The sequence below is a fragment of the Podarcis melisellensis genome (genome assembly GCF_964234715.1).
Source record: "Podarcis melisellensis genome assembly, chromosome: 3".
NCBI lineage: Eukaryota > Metazoa > Chordata > Lepidosauria > Squamata > Lacertidae > Podarcis > Podarcis melisellensis.
Window position 1 is genome coordinate 1,906,161 of NC_138530.1, and position 27,708 is coordinate 1,933,868.

General features: G+C 47.2%; 1 protein-coding gene across 13 annotated transcripts in view; it reads left to right on the forward strand.

Moving 5' to 3' along the window:
• Positions 1 to 27,708, forward strand: part of OTOF (otoferlin) — a 204,435-nt gene that overhangs the window by 14,126 nt on the left and 162,601 nt on the right. For all 13 annotated transcript variants that reach the window (XM_081903604.1, XM_081903593.1, XM_081903601.1 and 10 more), the window contains exon 2: positions 5,557 to 5,615. In XM_081903604.1, the coding sequence (XP_081759730.1) occupies positions 5,557 to 5,615 (59 nt within the window). The remainder of the gene's footprint in view (positions 1 to 5,556; positions 5,616 to 27,708) is intronic.

Below are 27,708 nucleotides of genomic sequence, written 5' to 3' on the forward strand. Positions count from 1 at the left end.
ATCCTCCCCTACTGTCCACAACATTCCCACACTGGGACCTGAACCAGGAACCTTCTCCATGTGAATCTGGCACTCTGCAACTGAGCCATGGCCATGTGGCATGTTTCCGAACTATCCATTGCTGGGGAGCAAGGATGGAAGAGCGCTCTTGCCTCCAGGTTTTGTTTCTGGGCTTCTTAGCGTCTTCTGGTTAGCTGCACCAGGATGTGAAATGAGCTGCTCCTTCAGTCTGATCCTGCGGGGACTGAGGGCAGAGATCCCACTCTACCAAATAGTCCATGGGCGGCAAATCCCAGTGATATCAGCTGTTTTCCTGGGGCAATTCATCATATCAGCGCTAAGTAGCTTTTGAATTCTTTCGCCGGCTGGTTGTAATGCGCCAGAACTGCATCTGGAGAAATCACGATGAGCTGAAGATGTACTTGCTAATGCTAAATGACAGGAAGTCTGTTTCTGAGCACAATTCAAAGTGTTGGTGCTGACCTTTAAAGCCTTGGTCCAGTGTACCTGAAGGAGTATCTCCACTCCCATCATTCTGCCCGGACACTGAGGTCCAGCGCCGAGGGCCTTCTGGCGGTTCCCTCGCTGCGAGAAGCCAAGTTACAGGGAACCAGGCAGAGGGCCTTCTCGGTGGTGGCACCCGCCCTGTGGAACGCCCTCCCACCAGATGTCAAAGAGAACAACAACTACCAGACTTTTAGAAGACATCTGAAGGCAGCCCTGTTCAGGGAAGCTTTTAATGTTTAACAGACCATTGTATTTTAATACTTTGTTGGAAGGCGCCCAGAGTGTCTGGGGAAACCCAGCCAGATGGGCGGGGTATAAATAATAAATTATTATTATTATTATTATTATTATTATTATTATTATTATTATTATTATTATTATTTATCTTCATTGCCATGACTTCTGCTCTTGGCCCCTATCACTGAAAGCGCATGCAGCTTCTCTCTATTTTTCATTGCCTGCCAATTGGGGTACTTACCCCAATTAATCATAGAATCACAGAATGAGAGAATCATAGCATGAAGGGACCCCCAAAGGTCATCCAGTCCAACCCCTTGCCATGCAGGTTCTCAACTAGATCAAACATGACGGGTGGTCATCCGACCTCTGCTTAAAAACCTCCAAGGAAGGACAGTCCACAACCTCCCGAGGGAGACCGATCCACTATCCAACAGCTCTTGCTGTCAGAAAGTTTCTATGTATGTTTAGTCAGAAGCTCCTTCCTTGTAACTTGAAGCCATGGGTTCGAGTCCTACCCTCCAGAGCAGGAGAAAACAATCTTCTTCCATCTTCCATGTGACAGCCCTTGAGATATTTGAAGATAGCTCTCCAGTCTCGTCTCAGTCTCCTCTTTTCCGGGCTAAACATCCCCAGCTCCTTCAACTGTTCCTCATAAGGCTTGGCTTCCAGACCCTTGATCATTTTAGTCACCTTCCTCTGCACTGTGGGGTGTGAAACACAGAGCAGTCAAATACAACATTCCTTGTTTTCCTAGAGTGGACATGCAAGGGGATGTTTGGTCCAGCCAGTCGAAACTTCCTGTTCCTCCTGGCTGGAGCATCCTTCCTTTTGCCTGTGTTAGAAGGTGGCCGTGACCTTACCTATCCAGGTAACAAAAGAACGAGTCGCACAGCACCCTCCCTCTTTTTGACTCCCTCCTTCGTTGGACCAGCTTCTAGCTAGGACTGCTCTGCTAGCTCTCAGCTAGCAGAAGCACTGGGATTATCCCCCCATATGGGGTAGATCCACATGTACATATTTGTAACTAAGTCTGCCTTCAGGATTCCAACTGTGAACTGATGTGAGTAAACTTCTTTTATTGACTTCGAATAAGATTGTCGTGTCTTTATTCTTTTAAGAAGGGTTAAAAGGGAACTTACCAGGAACATACAATTAAATCTGAGACAGACTGAATTGTGTAATAGTGAGAAGCTCACACGAGCCTGCAACCAGCTATCTGCTGTGTGTGCAAAAAGGGGAATGTAACTCTGCTAAGTAAAGGAACTTGCTAACGCAAGTTAGGAAAGATATTAATAAACAATATATCCTCTCCTGCCACCCTGAACATTCCCTCACCGACAGGAAGAACCTTCTAAGTCTCCGCCATTCCCGATGCAAATCGGGGGCAGCTCACAGCAATATTAAAAGCAGAAACTGCAAACAGGATTCTCCAGCTGGAGGCAGACACATTTAATAACCTCCAAAGCCTTTGAGAAGAGGGTTGATTTCGATTTGGCGGTAGATGGTCTTAACATTTTAATAACGTTTCTCATCCCCTGCCATGTCATAAAAGTTGCATTCAAAGAGGAGTCTCTGCGACGGAGCAATAAAAAGCGAATGCAGATTTATATCCATGCCCAGGATTAACGGCTTCTCTCCTTAGCGTGTCTGATGGGTTTGATTCGTCAGCCGGCTACCTCGATGGGACTCATCCGTCTCTCTGGGTCCCAGGCTTTGATGTATTCATAGCAAACGAGTCTGATCAAATTATTATTATTATTTATTATTTATTGAATTTATATACTGCGCTATACCCAGAGGGACGCAGGTGGCGCTGTGGGTTAAAGCCTCAGCGCCTAGGACTTGCTGATCGAAAGGTCGGTGGTTCGAATCCCTGCGGCGGGGTGCGCTCCCGCTGCTCGGTCCCAGCGCCTGCCAACCTAGCAGTTCGAAAGCACCTCCGGGTGCAAGTAGATAAATAGGGACCGCTTTCTAGCGGGAAGGTAAACGGCGTTTCCGTGTGCGGCTCTGGCTCGCCAGAGCAGCGATGTCACGCTGGCCACGTGACCCGGAAGTGTCTTCGGACAGCGCTGGCCCCCGGCCTCTTAAGTGAGATGGGCGCACAACCCCAGAGTCTGTCAAGACTGGCCCGTACGGGCAGGGGTACCTTTACCTTTACCTTTATACCCAGAGGTCTCAGGGCGTTTCACAGAATAAAATTGTTCAAGGATGAGATGTAATGCAAAAAATGTTTTTATGGGATTTCCGTACAGGGATTTATTGATTCACAATATTTCTATTCCACTTAATATATATAAATCTCTAAGTGGTATACAGAAAATGAAAGCAACAACAGACAACTTAAAGGTAAAGGTAAAGGGACCCCTGACCATTAGGTCCAGTTGTGACTGACTCTGGGGTTGCGGTGCTCATCTCGCTTTACTGGCCAAGGGAGCCGGCGTACAGCTTCCGGGTCATGTGGCCAGCATGACTAAGCCGCTTCTGGCGAACCAGAGCAGCGCATGGAAATGCTGTTTACCTTCCTGCTGGAGCGGTACCTATTTATCTACTTGCACTTTGATGTGCTTTCAAACTGCTAGGTGGGCAGGAGCAGGGACTGAGCAACGGGAGCTCACCCCGTCGTGGGGATTCGAACCGCCGACCTTCTGATCGGCAAGTCCTAGGCTCTGTGGTTTAACCCACAGCGCCACCTGCGTCAACAGACAACTTAAATCACAACAAACGCCACAAGAGCACACTGCTTTCGTTCAAAAATGTCATGTTATTCCATTGTTAATACATGTAAAGCAATATCAAATGTTTCGCGCTAGGACACAATCTATTTGGCCTATTGCAATTTCAGAAAAGGTTATGTTCAGTCTGAGACTGATAGAGGCTAAAGCAAAACCACAAAGGTTTCTGTGCAGTTGGGTAGGATATGATTCCATGAACTATGGCTCAAAATACAGTACACACATCTATTTGCTAGAAATAGATATATCTCTATGGATGCCAGAGACAACACAGACTTTTGACAATTGCCTCACTCTCTGTTTGTTATCTGCATAGATGAGTCACAATCAGGCCAGATTAATACATTAATAAAAATAAAAAGAGAGGACATTTATAAATATGTAACAATGCTCTTTTAAGGGCTTACCTGCACCAATGTTCCAGGGGATAAGCTTGGTGATATGCTTTCTTGTATATTTATTTATTTTTGTTATATATATATTTGTGTGTGTAAGAGTTTAGGTTTTAAGCTGCATGCCAGACTCTTCTAACCCCTGGATGCAGCAAGTGTTAAAATATAAGCCGGTCTGGCTTCTTGGAGAGATGATCGCTTGGGTGATGGGCCATTCAGGTGTGAGACAGCGAATGGATAGGACCCCCTTTCTCAATAGACAAAGCCAGAGTTGAGTTTGACAGTGACTTGGGCCAGAGAAAAAGCAACAAGTTGGAGAGAGAGTCCGAACATGTTTGACTAAACTGAAAACTATGGAGAAACCTGGTCTGAATAGAGATATTGGATTCTTGTCTCATTGCACATGCTAAAGCTATTTTTGGTCATCTGCATACTATCCCAGGCTTTTTCCTGTAGGACTAATTGCAGTCGTTAACAGTCGTCAACAGGTTTACCATGCCCACTGAGTCAATCACCCATCTCCTACTACCCTCCTGAGAAAAACCCCTCCCCACCCTCCCACTATATATAAGGGTCTGGTGAATTCTGTTTCAGTGTACAGTGGTACCTTGGGTTACAGATGCCTCAGGTTACATACACTTCAGGTTACAGACTCCGCTAACCCAGAAATAGTACCTCGGGTTAAGAACTTTGCTTCAGGATGAGACCAGAAATCGCATGGCGGCGGTGCAGCGGCAGCGGGAGGCCCCATTAGCTAAAGTGGTGCTTCAGGTTAAGAACAGTTTCAGGTTAAGAACCCGAGGTACCACTGTATCTGAAGAAGTGTGCATGCACACGAAAGCTTATACCCCGAACAAATTAGTGGGTCTCTAAGGTGCTACTGGACAATTTTTAAATTGTTTTGATTGCATCAGACCAGCTCGTCTTGTTGTTGTTGTTTGGTTGTTTAGTTGTGTCCAACTCTTTGTGACCCCCTGGACCAGAGCATGCCAGGCACTCCTGTCTTCCACTGCCTCCCGCAGTTTGGTCAAACTCATGTTGGTAGCTTCGAGAACACTGTCCCACCATCTCGTCCTCTGTTGTCCCCTTCTCCTTGTGCCCTCCATCTTTCGCAACCTCAGGGTCTTTTCCAGAGACACTTCTCTTCTCATGAGGGGGCCAAAGTCTTGGAGCCTCAGCTTCAGGATCTGTCCTTCCAGTGAGCACTCAGGGCAGATTTCCTTCAGAATGGTTTGATCTTCTTGCAGTCCATGGGACTCTCAAGAGTCTCCTCCAGCACCAGAATTCAAAAGCATCCATTCTTCAGTGATCAGCCTTCTTTATGGTCCAGACTTAGTTGGTCTCTAAGGCGCTAAGGGATGCAGGTGGCACTGTGGGTTAAACCACAGAGCCTATGACTTGCTCCCATTGCTCGGTCCCAGCTCCTGCCAACCTAGCAGTTCGAAAGCACATCAAAGTGCAAGCAGATAAATAGGTACTGTTCTGGTGGGAAGGTAAACGGCGTTTCCATGCACTGTTTTGGTTCGCCAGAAGCGGCTTAGCCATGCTGGCCACATGACCCGGAAGCTGTACACCGGCTCCCTCTGCCAATAAAGCGAAATGAGTGCTACAATCAACACGTTTCTTCTGGGTTCTGTGCTGTTCTGCAAAAGCTAAATGTCTGTTTTTCTCCTTGGCTCCTGCAGGCCTTTCCTTCTACACCCGAGTGATCGAGAACTGCGAGGATGAAGCTCCATTTGATGAGGTAAGGAAGGAGAGTTTTTAAAATCTGCACAAGGAGTGTTTGGGAACACCCCTGCCTCAGACTAAAGTTCCCACAATGGGTGGTACAGCTTTCTAGAGGGCAATGGGGGGGGGTGTGTGCTAAGAGACAATGGAGTGGCAGGGGGCTGATGGAGGTGTGAATGACTTCTCTGACTTTGAAAAGCTGGTATCGCTGGACCAATTAATCCGTTTTGCGGAGTTAATTAAACTAGATAGTTCTGATTGGATAGGATCATCATCATGCAATTAATTGTTACTGTTTTGGATTTTATGATGTGGTTCTCTTCCTTAGTGGGTTGTGCAAACTGCTATTCTGAATAATGCTTTTTATAGGGTACAGGAACCAAGCCACTGGCAGCTCCAAAATATTTGGGAACCACTGGACGAAGGGATGTTGGGCATGGTTTAAAGTGCTGGTTTGGAACACCCTAAACCGTTTGGAATTAGGATGGCGAAGGAACCACCCACTCCTGTCCATCAAGTGAGATGGTTGCCTGACTCTTACCATCCAAAGCGAGGCTGGTGGCAAATAGGAGCAGGACAGGGCCTTTGGCGTGGTGGCACCAAGACTTTGGAATCATCTTGCCAGGGGAGAACACTCAACCTTTATTTTAATGGGACTTTAAAAACATTCTTAGTGTGTCTTGGTAGGGTTGAAGGTGAGAGGGACAGAGATCTCTAGGGAGTTGTTTTCTTCTTTGCAATTCTGCATTTTTAAAAAATTTCTATTTTATAGTGTGTGCAAATATCAGTGCTTTTTCTTTTCTGGAATGGATCGTTTGACTTGCACCATCCACTTTGTTGTTGGAAGGCTAGAGTGTACAGTTTTAAAAACAATGTTGAGTTATACGATGCCTGCCTTTGCCCTTGGCACAAATTTCAGAGAATCTTAGAATGGGAAGGGATCCAATGGGTCATCTAGGAAGAAATAAGGACAAACCTGAATTGAACTAGATGACCGTTCTGGTCCCTTCCAACCCTACAATTCTATGATTCTATGATGTTTCACCTGGCAGGTGTATCACAGGTAATGTGCTCAGAAGAGTCCCTGCAAAGATATTCCCATTTCCCAGTCCTATCCTTGCATCCTTTGTTTATGTGTGGAAGGGAGAAAGTATGAAATATCAGGAAGCAACACAACACTTTTCAGGCAGGATGATTGCCCAGATGTTCTGTGGGCTGAGAAAATATCTGTGTGCATCCTTCGGATGTAGAAATGATGTGTCAGACAGATTTTTGAAACCTCCCTTTTTTACAGGTTTTGAAAGCTAGAGAGGAAAATGTACTGAATATTTGAAGCAGCTGCTGGTTTCTAAAGAGGCAACAGAGCCAAAGCAGCTGGGTAGAAAAGTTTGCAAAAAAAGAGGTTTCTAAAATGATGCCTTGCATGGAGAAAGAGGATGGAGGAAGGCTTTTTCTCTCTCTCTCTCTCTCTCTCACTCGCGGGCATCTTGGGAAGCTAAATGCTTGAAGATCCAGAGCAGGGAAAAGAAAGGACTTTCCCATGCAGTGTGTAGTTAACCTTTGGAACTCCCTGCCACAGGAGGCAGTGATGGCCAACAACTTGGATGGTTTTAAATGAGGATTGGACAATTAGATGGAGGGCTGGCTTTGCTGTGGCTCCACCGTCGGAGGCAGCAACGCGTCTGAATCTCATTTGCTGGAAACTGCAGGAGGGAAGAGGGCTCTGGTGCTCAGGTCGCAGAATCATTTGTAGAGTAGGAAGGGACCCTGAGGGTCATCTAGTCCAACCCCCTGCAATGCAGGAATCTCAGGTAAAGCATTCGTGACAGCCTTTCCGAAGGGGTTTCGCATTAGGGCAGCCTTTCTCAACCTGTGGGTCCCCAGATGTTGTTGGACTACAACTCCCATCACCCCTAGCTAGCAAGGCAAGAGCTCAGGGATGATGGGAGTTGTAGTCCAACAACATGTGGGGACCCACAGGTTGAGAACCGCTGCATTAGGGCATCTGGTTGGCCACTGTGAGAACAGGACGCTGGACTTGGTGGGCCGCTGGCCTGATTCTGCAGGCCCTTCTTACCATCTCAAATAGCTAGGGAATTGTAAAGGTAAAGGGACCCCTGACCATTAGGTCCAGTCGTGGCCGAATCTGGGGTTGCGGCGCTCATCTCGCTTTATTGGCCGAGGGAGCCGGCGTACAGCTTCCGGATTATGTGACCAGCATGACTAAGCTACTTCTGGCGAACCAGAGCAATACACGGAAATGCCATTTATCTTCCCACCGGAGTGGTACCTATTTATCTACTTGCACTTGACGTGCTTTCGAACTGCTAGGTTGGCAGGAACAGGGACTGAGCAACGGGAGCTCACCCCGTCACGGGGATTTGAACTGCCTACCTTCTGATTGGCAAGTCCTAGGCTCTGTGGTTTAACCCAAAGCGCCACCCATGTCCCTCTAGGGAATTGTACTTCTGCCCTTTTTCATGCCACGTCTGTGTGGGCCGGTTGGGGTTCCATGGAGGGGATGAGTAATGGGCACTCTGCGCATGCTCCAAAGGAAACTTCTTTTTTTTAAAAAAATCCTTCACTCACACACACACACACACACACACACACACACACACACACACACAGAGGCTGGAGTGAGCCTTCCTTTGGCAACAGCCAACTCAAAGCAGACTCCCATCCCTGACCCTGACCAGTGGCGTAGCGTGGGGGGTGCAGGGGGGGTCGGCCGCACCGGGCGCAACATCTGGGGGTTAGGGTTAGGGGGCGCAAATCCACGGGTCAGGGGGCGCAAATTACTTGCCTTGCCCCGGGTGCTGACAACCCACGCTACACCACTGACCCGGACACACCTGTGAGATAGTGGCTAATTCCTCTGCTGTTGCTCCCAAAGTTTCTCTGCCGAGTTTTGCGTCTGCAAAGCTGATTTTCCTCCTCTTGTTACATAAACCTCCGGTGCTGCAAACCTTACATAACGGCCTCCCTCACAGAGCTGCTTGCCAAGTTCTTAAAAACACTCAGGTTGCAGGAGACGGGTCCCCCTGGTTTTCCCTTCTTCCACCTCTTTTCTCTCTCTCTCTCTCCCCTCCTCCTCCTGCCACTTTGCAGCAGATCCGAATTCTCCTCTGCTGCAAAAAGCTCCTTTTCGCTTGCAACCTTCAGAGCCAGTCAGTTGTATGCAGAGGTGTCAGTGTTGGAGGCGGCGAGGGGGTTGCTCCTTGCCTCAATGCCACTTTGAGGTTTGGAACTGGCAACGAGGGGGCAGAAATTCATTCCCTTATTTGCACTCCCCAAACCGACGTGTGCAAACTAGAATTCAACAGCTGCCCTTTGAAAATCTGTGCTTTCCTGAATTTTCTGTGTAATAAATGAAAATCTGCCCTTATTCCCTTATGGGGGACACAAGAGCCCTTACAGAGTCCTTTACAGGTTCTCCATCGGTCGGAGAAAATAACAGAGGCCAGCCAGAGAATATTGTGAAGCAAAGCAGCTAGTAAGCCTGATCTTTATTGAACTGTTGCAACAGGGTTCCCCCTTCACATGCAGGAGGAGGAGGAGGACCCCAAACCAAGGTGTGGCTGCCTTTATATAGACATTTTAAATTGCCCACCCTGGAGTCCAAGACCACCCCACAAACATAAATACATCACAGAAGGGGTGTAGCTCAAGACAAAGCCCCAGACACATCATACCTACATCACAGAAAAGGCGGTCTACAACAGAAATCTGAGTGCATTGTTTATCTCCCATCTGGCAGGTTACCTATTAATGCTCACTTGATTGGATACCCTGTTAAGTCTGGCCAGTCCTGTAGTGACAAATACTTAGTTCCTGAGCCAGGTCACAGGCTCACCCTATTCATACACAGATATACCCTTAAGACCGGTTTTGTGAATGACAAGACAATGGGGAGGCTTTCCCATTTTCCTTTGACCTTGCAGAGAAAACATTTGGTCAGTTTGGGAGCCAAAATGGCTCCAGGGCTGTTTTCCTTTGCTGCCTCAGACATGTGGCCCATACATTTATGTACATGTTTGCCTGGCACATCCATGAACATTTATTATATACTGTATATAATATAATATAACTGTGTTGCAGATGAAAAAAATTAAGGCCATATATATGGCCTTAATTTTTTTCATCTGCAACACAGTTTCCTCGAGCAAAGCAGGTGTGCCCCCTAAAGTGCATGTTAGAGAGAACATGAGCAGGAAATATTTGTGTTGGTGAAAGCAATGCACAAAAATGCATTATGTTAGGGGAAATCTCATTGCAAAAAGGCATATATTTCCCACACAAAAAAGTATTTGCGAAGTGAAATGCACACACAAATATGGGTGGATTTTGATGAGCACTTCTTAAAAAAATCACAGACTGATGTAGAAATGGGGAGCACTGAAAGACTGGAAAAATAAGAAACTGAAACTACCTCCAGTTCTCAGGGTGAGTCACCCCTAATTTTTTTTTGTTACAAGTTTGACTAATGGAGAATTAAGAAAGTTTCGGCTGGGTTCTTGCTGGGAAAACCCCACCAGGAAGTCTGAACTGCCCACAGGTCATTTTCTTTGAGTGAGGCTTGCAGAAAATCCCTTACAACCCAGATGAAAGCAGAAAGGAAAACACATGACCTTATCATTTATCGGAGCTCAGCTGTAGCATCGAAGTTGCCTTTGTTCCAAAGCCCCATCTTAATTGGACTTTTGTAACGATGTGTTTGATCACTTTCACATTCTCGTTTATCTTGCATGCTCATCTTAATTGGCACCAGTGCCCTAAGGGGTCCTTCTGCTGGGCCAATTGCAGAATGACATGGTCTCATCCCAGCTGCCCCAAGCTAGCTATCCTCCTGTTCCCAACTGAGTTACTCAAAGAAAACAGAATCCCGTCCCCCCATTCCTGCTGCTTATCAGCCTCCAAAAATTCCCCAGGTTTCTCTGAAGCGTCATTTGGTAGATTGATGTTCAAGCTCTCAGTGTCAGAGTGTTTAGGATGATCTGAGACCACACAGAGTTCATGCAATAGGAAAGGAGTTTGCTGAAATGGAATTACAGTTACAGAAAACCTGGTTTATTCTCTGGAGCAAAATTGACAAAACAAAATAGATAAAAGCCTGTTTCAAAATGTGGTCGGCGAGTCCTGCTTCATTAAGGGATTCCTTTGCTCATTGGATGGGAAGTGGGAGGCGCTATGGGTTAAACCACAGAGCCTAGGACTTGCCGATCAGAAGGTCGGCGGTTCGAATCCCCGCAATGGGGTGAGCTCCTGTTGCTCGGTCCCTGCTCCTGCCAACCTAGCAGTTCGAAAGCACGTCAAAGTGCAAGTAGATAAATAGGCACCGCTCCGGCAGGAAGGTAAATGGCGTTTCCGTGCGCTGCTCTGGTTCTCCAGAAGCGGCTTAGTCATGCTGGCCACATGACCCGGAAGCTGGACACTGGCTCCCTCGGCCAGTAAAGCGAGATGAGCGTCGTAACCCCAGAGTCGGCCACGACTGGACCTAATGGTCAGGGGTCCCTTTACCTTTACCTTTTGCTCATTGGGCGGTGGTGAAATGGCAAAAGATATGCACCGTAATTTCACGTTTGGAGAGGGAGGGTCCGTTCTTACCAAGCCCAAGCAGAGTGATTCCCCCTTCCAAACTAGAATGCCTTGGAGAGGCCGTCGGCAAAGTTTTGACAGACTTCTGGGTTTTCTCAAACGCCAAAAAGAGCCTCCCAAAAGTCAATTCTGGGTTGCCCGGCAACCAGCAGGCCGCCAAAGCCCAGATGGATGAACAGATGAACAGAAGCAGCTGCCTCGCATTCATTCAGGAGGCCAATTTAAGTCTCCTCTCCCTCCTTATGGAAAAGCAAAAAGCAGTCAAGCCTGTGATGGGAGGATTTCAGGGGGTTATTCCTGCTGGGCAGGGGGTTGGACTAGATGACCCTTGGGTCCCTTCCAACCCTACAATTCTATGACTCTAGTACAGCCCAGCACATCAAAGGCAAGGAGACCCGTGCTGGAGACTTCCCTCCATCCAATGGGTTGCAACCTGGCAACTTTTGGAGGGCCCTCTCCACTCTGTTAAGAATGAGGGACCTGTAGGGCATGGCTCAGGATGGCCAAAAATAAGAATGTCTGCCATTTGCTGTTGCCTCCCCTTGTTTCTTCGTACCCAAAACATTCAACCAGAATGTAGAAACCTGGGAAGTAAGAGCACCAATCCTCATATCAAACTAAAAACAGAAAAAGAGCTTGCTGGATCAAGCCAGTGATCCATCTTGTCCAGCATCCTTTTCTTGTGGGATGTAATCCACTGGGAGCAGTCAAGTACAACATTCCTTATTTTCCTAGAGTGGACAGGCAAGGGGATGTTTGGTCCAGCCAGTTAAAACTTCCTGTTCCTCCTGGGCTGGAGCATCCTTCCTTTTGCATGTGATAGAAGGTGGGTGTGAACTAACCAGTCCAGGTAACAAAATGACGAGTCACGCAACACACCTCTGTCTTTTTGACTCCCTTCTTCGTTGAACCAGCTTCTAGCTAGGACTGTTCTGCTAGCTCTCAGCTAGCAGAAGCACTGGGATTATTCCCCCATATGGGAACTAAGTCTGCCTTCAGGAATCCAGCTGTGAACTGATGTGACTAAACTTCTTTTATTGACTTTGAATAAGATTGTGACGTCTTTATTCTATTATGAGGGATTCAAGGGAACTTACCAGGAACGATACAATTCAATCTGAGACAGACTGAATTGTGTAATAGAGAGAGGCTTACACGAGCCTGCAACCAGCTATCTGCTGTGCGTGCAAAAAGGGGAATGTAACTCTGCTAAGTAAAGGAACTTGCTAACGCAAGCTAGGGAATATATTAATAAACAATATATCCTCTCCTGCCACCCTGAACATTCCAACAGTTCTCAAAGTGGCCAACTAGATGCTCATTATGGGAAACCCACAAGTAGGATCCGAGCACAGGAGCTCTCTGTCTTCCTGCAGTTTCCAGTAACTGGCATTCAGAAGAATTGTTGCCTCCGGCTATGCAAGCAGAACACAGCCATCCTGGCAAGAAGACATCAATAGCCATCAACAGAATGTGTCTCATCCTCCTATAAAGGCATCCAGGTTGATGGAAACTTCTTCAGCTTCCCCTTGCCAGGTCTTAAGGCACCAGAAAATGTTCAGATTGTCCTCTGCAAATCAGCCTCATTTGCTTTGGGGAGAAATTTCCGTTTCAGAAAACTCAAGCCGCTGCTTTCTCCAGGCCAAAACGTTCTTTGCGCTGCACCTCGCCGCATAACACTTCGACTCTTGCCTCTGAACGCGGCAGCAAAAACGTGAGCTACACGAAGTCTGCTTTATTAACACAATGCTAATGGAGCATGCTTCTCCCCAGGAAGAAGATCCTAATGGCTGTTTTTAATTGGCTGCAATAAAAAAAATAATTTCCCCAGGGACCGTGTTTATTTTGAAAAGTCAGGCAGTGACTGCAGCTCTCATCACATGGAATTGGTGGGTCTTTATCGTCCTTCCCAGTAAAGGTGCTTTGGGCTGTGTTTTTCAGCTGCTAGACTTCACTGTTTGGGCACCCTTAGTGTTGTTGTTGTTTAGTCGTTTAGTCATGTCCGACTCTTCATGACTCCATGGACCAGAGCACGCCAGGCACTCCTGTCTTCCACTGCCTCCTGCAGTTTGGTCAAACTCATGCTGGTAGCTTCAAGAACACCGTCCCCACCATCTCGTCCTCCATCGTTCCCTTCTCCTTGCACCCTCCATCTTTCCCAGCATCAGGGTCTTTTCCAGGGAGTCTTCTCTTCTCACGAGGTGGTCAAAGTCTTGGAGCCTCAGCTTCAGGATCTGTCCTTCCAGTGAGCACTCAGGGCTCATTTCCTTCAGAATGGAGAGGTTTGATCTTCTTGCAGTCCATGGGACTCTCAAGAGTCTCCTCCAGCACCAGAATTCAAAAGCGTCAATTCTTTGGCGATCAGCCTTCTTTACGGTCCAGCTCTCACTTCTGTACATCACTACAGGGAAAGCCATAGCTTTAACTATACGTACCTTTGTTGGCAAGGAATCCTTAGCATTTATTAGCTTTTGCTCAAGCTGGCAATTGCGAGGTAAGAACATAATCCCCTGCTGGATCAGGCCAGCAGCCCTCCTAGTCCAGCATCCTGTTACCACATTATGGAAAAGTTGCAAGCAGGATTCGTGCACAAAAGCCTCTCTCCTCTCCTGCAGTTTCTGGCAACAGGCTTCCACTAGCAAGGGCTGACAACCCACATTGAAAAGTCTGACCTGAACAAACCCAACACAAAACAAAACACAATTCTGATTTCCAGAGAGTAAAGTCTGCACCTCTCTTTTGGGAGGCAGGAGTGGTTTCCACGGGATATGCCAACTGCTTTTCTGTGTTGTGCTTTGGCTTGGACAGGAGGGCACCATGCCAGCCTTCTGTGCCAGCCACAACACCGGAGACTTCGGGGCCTTTGCAGCAGTTAACAGTTCCAGAATAATAAGAGTAAACTGGTAGGTGGGAGCTCGCTCCAAAGTCTGTCCCATCCCTAAATGCAGAAGGCAGGTGAAGACATCGTTGGTGCTTTTGGGTGGCAGATGGCCTTCTCCTGGCACCGATCTGGAACGCATAGCACAGCAGAGCAGAGCATTCACCCCTCTGGATGTTCAAGCAAGCAGCAGAGCTTAGCAGAAGCCGAGACTGAGTATATGTAGCATCTGAGTTTAGTGATTTATTTAAAGGTAAAGGGACCTCTGACCATTAGGTCCAGTTGTGGCCGGCTCTGGGGTTGCGGCGCTCATCTCGCTTTACTGGCCGAGGGAGTCAGTACAGCTTCCGGGTCATATGGCCAGCAGGACTAAGCCGCTTCTGGCGAACCAGAGCAACGCACGGAAACGCCGTTTACCTTCCTGCCGGAGCGGTACCTATTTAATCTACTTGCACTTTGACGTGCTTTCGAACTGCTAGGTGGGCAGGAGCAGGGACCGAGCAACAGGAGCTCACCCCGTTGCAGGGATTTGAACCGCTGACCTTCTGATCGGCAAACCCTAGGCTCTGTGGTTTAACCCACAGCGCCACCCGTGTCCCTAGTGATTTATTTACAGGATCAAAATAAAGAACAGAGCAGTCATGGCATGTCTCTTCTCCTCAGAGAGCACAACAGCAGAACAAGGAACAAAGAAGACGGAAGTGGCGTACAGTTCCTTCCATTCCCACACTTCCAAAGAATGGAATATCAACACACAGAGCATGTGATCTAGTAGTCACATATTCTGCAGCACGAGAGAGAATGAAACGCCTGGCAGACATATGCCAGCCCAACCCAACTGGTACCTTATCATAAGAGCATAAAGAGCCGACTGGATCAGGCCAATGGCTCAGCTAGTCCAAGCAGATGCCCCATTGGGGACCATGCATGCAGGATCTGACCAGAGGAGTCCTCTCCCCTCCTGTGGAGCATTGCTACCTCCAACTATGGAAGCAGGGCCTGGTCCCCTCCTCAATGAATTTGCCCAATCCTCTTTTCAAAGCCTTCCATCCCTGCCTCCTGTGGCAGAGAGTTCCATAGTTTAACTACATACTATGTGAAGGACTTAAAAAAAAATCTGTCCTGAATCTTCTACCGTACATGGATGGCCATGAGTTTTAATGTCATGGTAGGTTTCTTAGCAGCGGTTGGGTCTTGGATGCTTTAGCTAAGATTCCTGCATTGCAGGGGGTTGGACTAGATGACCCTGTGGGGTCCCTTCAATCTCTACAGTCCTCTCATTCTATGACTCCACCAACCTGCACGTGTTCCATTATCTCTGTCCAGGGTTTCAGATTCTGGCCCCATCCGATCAGAGAAGTGTTATGCTGAAGGATCGCTGGCCAACATTCCTGTCATTTCCGAAATGGATGGATATTTCCCAGCCAAAAACGTAGCTGTTTCACAATCAGTGGGTTGTGAACAGCATTGCATCATCCTAATAATTCATGAAGAACTCATAAATGGCTTTGGAAAAGATGTAATTACCTCTGAAAGCTGGCCTGGTCTCTTGGGATAACTGGAGTGGAGTTTCTGCCACTTCTGAAGTCTACATCTCCTCCTCCTTAGCTTATGATGAATGAGTTCTTCTGGCTGTGTCAGTGTCATGGACCGGTTTACGGGCAGTCGAAGTCCCGGCTGAGGACGTGGAGACTGGGGGCAAGATGGCGGGGTGGGAGCAGGAATGAGAGTCCAGAAGCCAGGGGTCCAAGGGTCAGGAAGCAGGGAGTCACGAAGTCAAGGGCCTGAGAGTCGAGAAGCAAGGAGTCACGAAGTCGAGGGTCCGAGGGTCTGAGGGTCGAGAAGCAAGGAGTCACAAAGTCCAGGGTCAGAGGGTAGAGAAGCAAGGAGTCATGAAGTCAAGAGTTCAACGGTCAAGGAGCAAGGAGTCACAACGTCCAGGGTCCGAGGGTCAAGAAGCAAGGAGTCATGAAGTGAGGGGTCCGAGGATCAGGAAGCAAGGAGTCATGAAGTCAAGGGTCCGAGGTCGAGAAGCAAGGAGTCATGAAAGCAAGAGTCCGAGGGTCGAGAAGAAAGGAGTCACAAAGTCCAGGGTCTGAGGGTCAAGAAGCAAGGAGCCAAGAAGCCCAGGTCCAAGGATCTGGAAGCAAGAAGCCAAATGCAGCAAGGCAGGAAACGACTTGCTGTGGCAAAGAGCCGAAGGGAAATGCTGACCTTATATCCCTTCCTGGCTCTTGCCACCAGGTGCTGTGAGTTACCAATCGGCCTCACCTGTGCGGCTGCACCTTGCCTCTCCAGAACAAACTGTGAAGACCTATTGTCACAGGGCCTGGCTCCTGTACACACTCTTGACAGTCAGCTCCTGACTCCAGATTCCCTGCTTTTGAAATGCCAACTCCTGTATCACCAGGGCTTGGACTAGATGAGCTTTGGGGGTCCCTCCCAATGCTACAATTCTAGGGTTCTAAGTACAGTAAGACCTGGTTTTCCCATGAATCATATACATGCATCACATATATACCATGGGAATGACAACAAGAGGTGTGCCCGGTCTGGCACTTTCACCACTCTCACTTTTGTGTTGTCATCAAGAAGCACTTTCCCAAGTTCACCTGTTGAGCTTCGTGGCAGAGTGGGGATTTGAACCCTGGTCTCCCTGAGGTTCTACTCTCCTCTCCATCATAGCGTCTCTCCTGCTTTCTGTTGCAAAATTGGGATCCTGCATTATTCTGTTCAATATTTAAGGCTATTATCTTCATTTTATACATTCAATAATAATAACAACTTATAAACGCCATCTCCAACTCCTTGAAAGATTCAAGGATGCCTGATGATCGTCTTCCAAAGCAATTACTCTATTCCGAAGTTAAAAATGGAAAGCATAATGCTGGTGGTTAACAAAAGAGATTTAAACTCTCTCAAGGCAATTTTTTAAAAATGTAGTATAAACACCAACAATTGGGAAGCACTTGCCTATGAGCGCTCCAATTGGAGAACAGCCTTCACCAAAGGTGTCATGGGCTTTGAAGACACTCAAACTCAGGATGCAAGGGAGAAATGTGCTAAGAGGAAGGCATGCTTGGCAAACCCTCACCGTGATCAACTCCCACCCGGAAACCAATGTCCCCACTGTGGAAGGATGTGTGGGTCCAGAATTGGCCTCCACAGTCATTTACGGATTCATATCTGAAGGAGCATCTCCACCCCCAGACACTGAGGTCCGCCGCCAAGGGCCTTCTGGAGGTTCCCTCACTGCGAGAAGCAAAGCTACAGGGAACCAGGCAGAGGGCCTTCTCGGTGGTGGCGCCTGCCCTGTGGAACACCCTCCCACCAGATATCAAAGAGAAAAACAACTACCAGACTTTTAGAAGACATCTGAAGGCAGCCCTGTTTCAAGAAGGTTTTAATGTTTGATGCATTACGGTATTGTAATATTTTGTTGGAAGCCGCCCAGAGTGGCTGGGGAAGCCCAGCAAGATGGGCGGGGTATAAATAATAAGTAATTATTATTATTATTAAAACCCTGTTTATGGAAGACAATCTTACTCGGCTATGAGGCATTGCCAAAGAAAAGAAGAAGATACATTCAATCTGGCAGGAGTACTTGAGAAGGGAATGACTTTTTTGCTTTATTTACTTACTCATTTTGTTACCTTTATGCATCACCTTTCCCCCCCCGAGAACCTCAAGGTAACATACATGGGTCTCCTCCTCCTCCTCCCCATTTCACCCCACAACAACCCTGTGAGGTAGGCCCCCAGGTCACACCCAGTGAGTTTCATGACCAAGTGGGGATTCAAACCCAGGTCTCCCGGGTGATAAACCAGGACTTCAGCCATTACACCACACTGGTTGTTTTCATCTGAGTTGTGCTGCAGGGGACACACACACACATCTCCCATCCTCCCAGGAGTTTGGATCCTTTTGCGCCTTGCTGTCCACACTCCAGGCGATGACAGATTCAACTTCTCTTCCTTGAGTGCGATTACAGGAAAGCAGCAAAAGGGGGAGAGCCCTGGAGCTAAGCCAATCTCAGCTCCGAAAGTCTTGCTCCACTTTCTCCTTCACAACAAGCAACTTGCAAGCTCAGCAAACGCATTGAGAAGAGAGATTCGGTTCCTGCCGAGAGCAGAGACTGGGAGGATGAACGAAATTCCCACGGGGTATTTGATCGTTGAAGAGGACGGCACGTAAGCCTGCAAACTGACTGCAGGAAAACCTCACATCAATAGGGTTTCTGAACCCCAGTCTCTTAGCAACAAACTATTTAAGCTCCAGCTTATGTTTGTTTAAATTTCATGTCATGCGTTTTTAAAAAACTCAAAACATTTCCACAAACAAGAATTTATTTCCCCAGATCTTCATTCACTTCAGAACCATAAGAGTATTACCTCCGCTACTGTTTTTGCTAGCTAATTTGCTTTTCTGCCAATAATTCTGCTGTACAAATCTATAGCGCTGCTGTGTTTGGAATACGGTGTACAGTTTGGGTAGCCTTATCTCAAATAGCTGAGAAAATGTTGAGAAAAAGGTTCAGGAACAGTCAAGGGGTGATGCGACTCCCATATGAAGGAAATTGGCAGCTTCTGGTACTTTGCAATTCAGAGAAAAGGGGACACGGGTGGCACTGTGGGATAAACCACAGAGCCTAGGACTTGCTGATCAGAAGGTTGGTGGTTTGAATCCCTGTGACGGGGTGAGCTCCCATTGCTCGGTCCCTGCTCCTGCCAACCTAGCAGTTCGAAAGCACGTCAAAGTGCAAGTAGATAAATTAGTACCGCTCCAGCGGAAAGGTAAACTGCGTTTCCGTGCGCTGCTCTGGTTCGCCAGAAGTGGGTTAGTCATGCTGGCCACATGACCTGGAAGCTGTACGCCGGCTCCCTCGGCCAGTAAAGCGAGATGAGCGCCGCAACCCCAGAGTCGGTCAGGGGTCTCTTTACCGTTTACCCAATTCAGAGAAAAGGCGAGTAGCAGACAACATGATAGAAATTTATAGAATTATGCCTGGCATGAATACCCATGGACATCCTATGGAAGCCAACTGTTGGAAAATTCAGGACAGAAAGGTTCTTCCTGCAGTGGAGAGTTAAACTGTGGAACTCCATGAAGGAGTGATGGCTACAAATTAATGGAGGAGGCAAAGGTTATAAACAGCTACTAGCCAGGGCAGCTATGCTCTGTGGGATGTAATCCACTGGGAGCAGTCAAGTACAACATTCCTTGTTTTCCTAGAGTGGACATGCAGGGGGATGTTTGGTTCAGCCAGTCAAAACTTCCTGTTCCTCCTGGCTGGAACATGCTTCCTTTTGCCTGTGATAGAATGTGGGCGTGACCTTACCTGTCCAGGTAACAAAACGATGAGACACACAGCACACCTCTCTCTTTTTGACTTCCTTCTTCGTTGGACCAGCTTTTAACTAGGACTGGTGTGCTAGCTCTCAGCTAGCAGCAGCACTGGGATTATTTCTCCATATGGGGTAGATCTACATGTACATATTTGTAACTAAGTCTGCCTTCAGGGATCCAACTGTGAACTGATGTGAGTAAACTTCTTTTATTGACTTTGAATATGGTTGTGGCGCCTTTATTCTTTTAAGAGGGGTTAAAAGGGAACTTACCAGGAACACACAATTCAATCTGAGCCAGGCTGAATTGTATAATAATGAGAGGCTCACACGAGCCTGCAACCAGCTATCTGCTATTCGTGTTAAAAGAGGAATGTAAACTCTGCTAAGTAAAGGGACTTGCTAGTGCAAGTTAGGAGGGATATTAATAAAGAATATATCCTCTCCTGCCACCCTGAACATTCCCACATGCTCTGCCTCCACAATTCTTCTGAATCCCAGTGGCTGGAAACCCCAGGAGAGGGGTCTTGTGTTCGAAACCATGCCTTGCTGCTTTCCCTCAGGCAGCTGATTGGCCACTGTGAGAAGAGGATGATGGACCAGATAGGTCGCTGGCAGACTGGTCTTAAGTTCTTATGCTATGTTTTTATCAAAGCCGTGGTTTTTGTTTTCTCCCCTCCCTCGCTCCTTACGAGAAAGACTGAGATGGAGAAGTGTGAGTAGGCAAAATTTTGTTTTGCTCACCCCTGTTTTGCAAACATTGAGCAAAAGCAGCTAATTAGCTGCAACACAGAGAGAGGTTAACTAGCACGAGCGAAGCTCAAAGGAGAGCAAAACTCACATTTCATGCTTCCCCTTAACAGCCTGTGTGAGATAATAGGCAACAATCAATGAAATGCTGTAAGGTCAAGTTTGTTAGATGGGAGGTTTTGACGGCCGGGTCTTACAAAGTTCAGGAGGGCACAAGATGCCGGAATGAGAGGATGTTAATCAGAACCAATGAGTTAATCAGAACAAGAATGAAATTACACTCATATTTTTCTCTAATATGCTAAGACAGTGTGGTGTAGTGGTTAGAGTGTTGGACTAAAACAGGGGTCAGCAAACATTTTCAGCAGGGGGCCAGTCCACTGTCCCTCAGACCTTTGGGGGGCCGGACTATATTTTAAAGGGAAAAAAGGAACAAATTCCTGTGCCCCACAAATAACCCAGAGATGCATTTTAAATAAAAGCACACAGTCTACTCATGTAAAAATGCCAGGCAGGCTCCACAAATAACCCAGAGATGCATTTTAAATAAAAGCACACATTCTGTTGTTGTTGTTTAGTCGTTTAGTCATGTCCAACTCTTCGTGACCCCCTGGACCACAGCACGCCAGGCACTCCTGTCTTCCACTGCCTCCCGCAGTTTGGTCAAACTCATGTTGGTAGCTTCAAGAACACTGTCCCACCATCTCGTCCTCTGTCGTCCCCTTCTCCTTGTGCCCTCCATCTTTCCCAACATCAGGGTCTTTTCCAGGGAGTCTTCTCTTCTCCTGAGGTGGCCAAAGTCTTGGAGCCTCAGCTTCAGGATCTGTCCTTCCAGTGAGCACTCAGGGCTGATTTCCTTCAGAATGGATCGGTTGGATCTTCTTGCAGTCCATGCGACTCTCAAGAGTCTCCTCCAGCACCAGAATTCAAAAGCATCCATTCTTCGGCGATCAGCCTTCTTTGTGGTCCAGCTCTCACTTCCATACATCACTACTGGGAAAACCATAGCTTTGACTATATGGACTATATAGTCCACTTGTTGGCAAGGTGATGTCTCTGCCTTTTAAGATGCTGTCTAGGTTTGTCATTGCTTTTCTCCCAAAAAGCAGGCGTCTTTTAATTTTGCAGCTGCTGTCACAATCTGCAGTGATCATGGAGCCCAAGAAAGTAAAATCTCTCACTGCCTCCATTTCATCCCCTTCTATTTGCCAGGAGGTGATGGGACCAGTGGTCATGCTCTTAGTTTTTTTGATGTTGAGCTTCAGACCATATTTTGCACTCTCCTCTTTCACCCTCATTAAAAGGTTTTTTAATTCCTCCTCACTTTTTGCCATCAAGGTTGTGTCATCTGCATATCTGAGGTTGTTGATATTTCTTCCAGCAATCTTAATTCCATTTTGGGATTCACCTTAGAGACCAACTAAGGTTGTCTGGGTATAAGCTTTCGTGTGCATGCACACTTCTTCAGATACCTTCTTCTTCTTCTTTGGTGGTCCTTCGTAGCCAAGTAAGATCATCTTCCATGAACACAGTCTTAACAATGAGTCCGTAAGTGGCTGCAGAGGCCAGTTCTGGACCCATACATCCTTCCACAGTGGGGACATTGGTTTCTGGGCTGGAGCTGATCACGGTGTGGATTTGCCAATCCTGCCTTCCTCTTAGAACATTTCTCCCCTGCGTCCTGAGTTTGCGTGTCTTCAAAGCCCATGACACCTTTGATAAAGACTGTTCTCCAGTTGGAGCACTTACAGGCCAGTGTTTCCCAGTTGCCCAGTTGTTGGTGTATATACTATTTTTTTTTTTTTTTAGATTTGCCTTGAGACAGTCTTTAAACCTCTTTTGTTGACTACCAAAAAGCCAATGCAATTCTGGGCTACATCAATAGGAGTATAGCATCTAGATCAAGGGAAGTAATAGTGCCACTGTATTCTGCTCTGGTCAGACCTCACCTGGAGTACTGTGTCCAGTTCTGGGCACCACAGTTCAAGAAGGACACTGACAAACTGGAACGTGTCCAGAGGAGGGCAACCAAAATGGTCAAAGGCCTGGAAACGATGCCTTATGAGTAACGGCTAAGGGAGCTGGGCATGTTTAGCCTGGAGAAGAGGAGGTTAAGGGGTGATATGATAGCCATGTTCAAATATATAAAAGGAGGTCACATAGAGGAGGGAGAAAGGTTGTTTTCTGCTGCTCCAGAGAAGCGGACACGGAGCAATGGTTCCAAATTATAAGAAAGAAGATTCCACCTAAACATTAGGAAGAACTTCCTGACAGTAAGAGCTGTTCAACAGTGGAATTTGCTGCCAAGGAGTGTGGTGGAGTCTCCTTCTTCGGAGGTCTTTAAGCAGAGGCTTGACAACCATATGTCAGGAGTGCTCTGATGGTGTTTCCTACTTGGCAGGGGGTTGGACTCGATGGCCCTTGTGGTCTCTTCCAACTCTATGATTCTATGATTCAACATTACGCTTTCCATTTTTAAGTTCAGAATCGAGTAGTTGCTCCAAAGCAACTACTCTTCATATCTGCATACTTTATACAGGCTGCTTTTCCCAGTGATGCTTTCAGTGAGCAATGTTGACGCTTGTTTTCTTGTGCAGATTACACACAAAAACCACTTTATCCCGGGAACATTTTCTCATCAGGAGTTGTCATCCAGCCCTGCTAAGCAGCCGGCAATGTGTGCCTCTAGTATTCGCAAGCTTTTGCTGCCAGTGTTCTGATCTGTGCTACAGTACCCAAGCTGTTCGCTTCGCACTCAGTGAGCCACGCCGCTTTGCTACAGTGCCAATACATGCTTAAAAATAATGCTGCAGAGACAAAGTCTGTTGCTGCTTTCAATTTGGGTTCAGAGAAGGTTGATTTCTTTCCAATCTGCTATCTCTACTCCTCTTTGAACGTGTGGTTTTTAAAATAAAATTGGCCTCGGTTGGCTGGCGGTGGCACCCAAGGAATTCAGCGACTCCAGCTATTTAAAGCTTTCCCCCGGTTGATGTCAGGCTGCCCTGAACTGCTAATGTTATAAACCAAAAAGCATCAAATATGAGCAATATTCATGTCTCTTCCTCTATCTTCTTTTCCACCTGGTGGCCCAGCTGTACCCCATTTGGGCAGAGACACCCCAACTTCTGTTCTGGTAACTTCCAGGCAGTGCTTTTTTTCTGGAAAAAAGGTGGGGGAACGGACCACGAAGTTTATTGTTTATTGTGGGCTCAGTTCCCCCCAGATTATTGCAGTGCTGCCCCCCCCGAGCAGTGGCTAAATGTAAGACGTGATAAATAAGCTCAAGTAGACAATGATCTGGATCAGAAATGGCCACAACTTTATTGATTACAGATATACAGTGGTACCTCGGGTTACAGACAATTCAGGTTACAGACTCCGCTAACCCAGAAATAGTACCTTGGGTTAAGAACTTTGCTTCAGGATGAGAACAGAAATCATGCGGCGGCAGCAGGAGGCCCCATGTGCTGGGCCCGGGGGTAACCCAAGTAACACGGTCCAGGTGCGGTCCCAAATCCAAGGGTTACGCGAAGAGTCAGTCCGACAGGGCCAAGGCAAGACATGAGGCAGCAAACCAGGCAAGGTCAGGTACAGGATCTCAGGCAGTTATCTCTGTCGGGGTAACAGCCAGTCCTGATCCCCCAGCGACTCACCTCCCTGTCTCGCCCCCAGGCAAGCACTCCTCTTACAAGTATTCAGGTCTCTGTTTAGCCTGGAGAAGAGGAGGTTAAGGGGTGATATGATAGCCATGTTCAAATATATAAAAGGATGTCACATAGAGGAGGGAGAGAGGTTGTTTTCTGCTGCTCCAGAGAAGCGGACACGGAGCAATGGATCCAAACTACAAGAAAGAAGATTCCACCTAAACATTAGGAAGAACTTCCTGACAGTAAGAGCTGTTTGACAGTGGAATTTGCTGCCAAGGAGTGTGGTGGAGTCTCCTTCTTTGGAGGTCTTTAAGCAGAGGCTTGACAACCATAGGTCAGGAGTGCTCTGATGGTGTTTCCTGCTTGGCAGGGGGTTGGACTCGATGGCCCTTGTGGTCTCTCCCAACTCTATGATTCTATGATTCTCCTTCTCTCAGACCTCAGTCTCTGCAGCTTGGGAGGCGCCGGTAGGTTACTAGACCCAGAGGCCGCCTCAGCCTCTCCTGACCCAACTGGTAGTGGAGCAGCTGTAAGTGATGGCCCAGCTGAAGGCAACGAGGTCATCCCCACATCTGGAGCCAGGGCAGGCTCAGGCCCCTGACTCGGCCCAGCTGGTGTTTGTTGCAGGGGAACCTGTGCAGACTGGGACTCTTCAGGATCAGGCCCCAGACTTGGCTCAGATGATGCCTGAGGCAAAGGATCCGGTGTGGACTGAGACTTCTCTGGTTCCGAGTCTGAGTCCATGTCCCAGGCCATCACACCCCATTAGCTAAAGTGGTACCTCAGGTTAAGAACAGTTTCAGGTTAAGAACAGACCTCCATAACGAATTAAGTTCTTAACCTGAGGTACCACTGTAGGTGGATTTTTGGCTCAGGTGTTGGGTCTAAGTCTGTTCCAGCCCCACTGGAAAAAATATTTAATTTTAAAGAAGGTATGGGAACTCAGTTCCCCCGAGTTCCTGCTCCAAAAACACCCTATGCATTTCTTTTCTTTGATCTGAATCTTCCAATATTGAGCTTCATTGGAGGTCCACAAATTCTAGAATTAGGAGAGACTACGGGGGCCTTTATTCACACCGTTTTATAAAATTTCATCATATTCTTATGGACCTCTCCTTTGCTTGTGAAACTCTGTAATAAAGGATTCGCGGTTGATGTCAATGTATAAAACATGGGAACGATTTTTTTAAAAAGAAGCCCTTCATTTTTCATCCTGGAATTCAATCGTTGTCTTGCCCATAGCGTTTTGAACGAAGGAGAATCCTTAGCATTTGACCCGCCCCTGAGAGTTTTCCATTTCCACTGAATATGCACAAAGCTTTTCCTCCCTTCCCAGCCAATCTATTGCTTGCAGTTCAGCAACAGCGTTTTGCTGCGCTGTTCCCCACGGGAGGAGAGCGTGCGTTACGGCGCTCGGATATTGGAACGGTCTCTTAACCTTCCTTGCGCAATTCTTTCGCCCAGCGGGGCGCACGCCTGGACTTGCAAGCAAATACCAGCGGCGTGAACAAAGAGGCCACAGAAATTAAGGGCAAAAGACGGGCAGCAGAGGAGGACGAGGAGGGCAGGGGGCAGACAGTGTGGGTTCATAGAATCAGTGCTTTTTTCCCTCAAAAAATGTCTAGGGGCACAGTCATACCTTGGGTTACAGATGCTTCAGGTTGCGTGTTTTCGGGTTACGGATGCACCGAAATCCGGAAGTACCAGAATGGGTTACTTCTGGCCCTTGCACATGCGCAGAAGCGCTAAATTGCACTTTGTGCATGTGCAGAAGCGCCGAATCGCAACCCGAGCGTGCGCAGACGCTGTGCTGCAGGTTGCGAACGCTGCGGGTTGCGAACGTGCCTCCCACACGGATCATGTTCGCAACCTGAGCATCCACTGTACTCTTATTTTGACTCAAGAAAATCACCATTTTATAGTTCAAATCGGGAAAAATAAATACAGTGGTACCTCGGGTTACATACGCTTCAGGTTACAGACTCCGCTAACCCAGAAATAGTGCTTCAGGTTAAGAACTTTGCTTCAGGATGAGAACAGAAATTGTGCTCTGGTGGCGTGGCGGCAGCAGGAGGCCCCATTAGCTAAAGTGGTGCTTCAGGTCAAGAACAGTTTCAGGTTAAGAACGGACCTCCGGAACGAATTAAGTACTTAACCCGAGGTACCACTGCACAGTAAACGGACAAAAGTACAAAGATTCACAAAATGTTTAGGGTTCAAGTAGGTAGCTGTGTTGGTCTGACGCAGTCGAAATATATTAAAAAAATTGTCCTGTAGCACCTTAGAGACCAACTTAGTTTGTTCTTCGTATAAGCTTTTGTGTGCATGCACACTTCTTCAGATACACTGAAAGAGAAGTCACCAGACCCTTATATATAGTGGGAGGGTGGGGTGGGCTTTTTCTCAGGAGGGTAGTAGGAGATGGGTGATTGACTCAATGGGTATGGTAAACCTGTTGACGACAGGTTCTTCTTCTTCTTCTTCTTCTTAATTTTTAGGGGTATGCGTACCCCTGCATTCCCTCCCCCAAAGCACTGCATAGAATCATAGAATTCATTTGGAAGGGTCCCTGGGGTCATCTAGTCCAACCCCCTGCAATGCAGGAATCACAGCTAAAGAATCCATGACAGGTGTCCACCCAACCTCTACTTGAAAACCTCCAAGGAAGGAGAGTCCACCCCCTTCTGAGGGAGTCCATTCCAGAGCCAAACAGCTATGGAGTTTATCTCAGTGAAGACCTTACTTGGAAAATAAATACAACCCAGGTGGTTAAGAAAGCCCAACAGAGACTCCATCTCCTCAGAGTATTGCGGAAGAACGATGCCAATCAACATTTGATGATCTCCCTCTACTGGTCCACAAGAGAAAGTGTCCTTTCCTACTGCATCACGGTGTGGTACGCTGGTTTGACATCATCTGATAGGAAGTGCCCACAGAGGGTGGTGAATACAGCATAAGATATTATGGGTTGTCCCGTGAATCCGCTGGATGACATAGCGGAAGAACGTTGCCTCAGGAAAGTGAGGAAAAGTCTCAGGGATGATTAACACCCTGGCCGGCACTTTCTTGATCTCCTGCCCTCAGGCAGAAGCTATAGAAGCAGGATTAGTCGCACCAACAGGGTAAAGAACAGCTTCTATCCGTGGGCTGTTAGGCTGCTGAATGAAAAGATAACAACAGGGCAACTGACTTTCGGGTTTGGTGCGTCAGTAAACGAGGGGAATTAAGACTAAGAGAGCTGAGTGTGGGGTGCTGGTGTAACCTCACTGTATACAAGTTGTACAAGTGACAATAAAGTATTTCGATTAATGTCAAAAAGTTATTCCTAAGGTTTAGCTGGAATCTCCTTTACTGTATTGTCATTTTTATCCTGTATTTTTATCTTGCAAACCACCCTGAGATCTTTGGATGAAGAGCGGTATATAAATTTGATTAATAATAACAATAATAATAATAATAGTCCATTGGTTCAGTCCTTCCTCTGGAGGAGCTGTGTGTAAAACCAAAAAACCATCGGAGGAAGATAAGGAGCTGCCTTACACCAAGTCAAACCTCTGCCCACCCAGCCCTGTGCAGCTCTCCAGAATTGTTTCTTTCAAAATACAGCACATGGTGAATTTCAAATCCACGGTTGAAGAGCTCTTCTTTTCCATCTGTAAGTTCTGTGGCCAAAGCAGGACATCCTTGTGGGAATATTCAGGGTGGCAGGAGAGGATATATTCTTTATTAATATCCTTCCTAACTTGCACAAGCAAGTTCCTTTACTTAGCAGAGTTACATTCCCCTTTTTACATGCACAGCAGATAGCTGGTTGCAGGCTCGTGTGAGCCTCTCACTATTATACAATTCAGTCTGTCTCAGACTGAATTGTACGTTCCTGGTAAGTTCCTT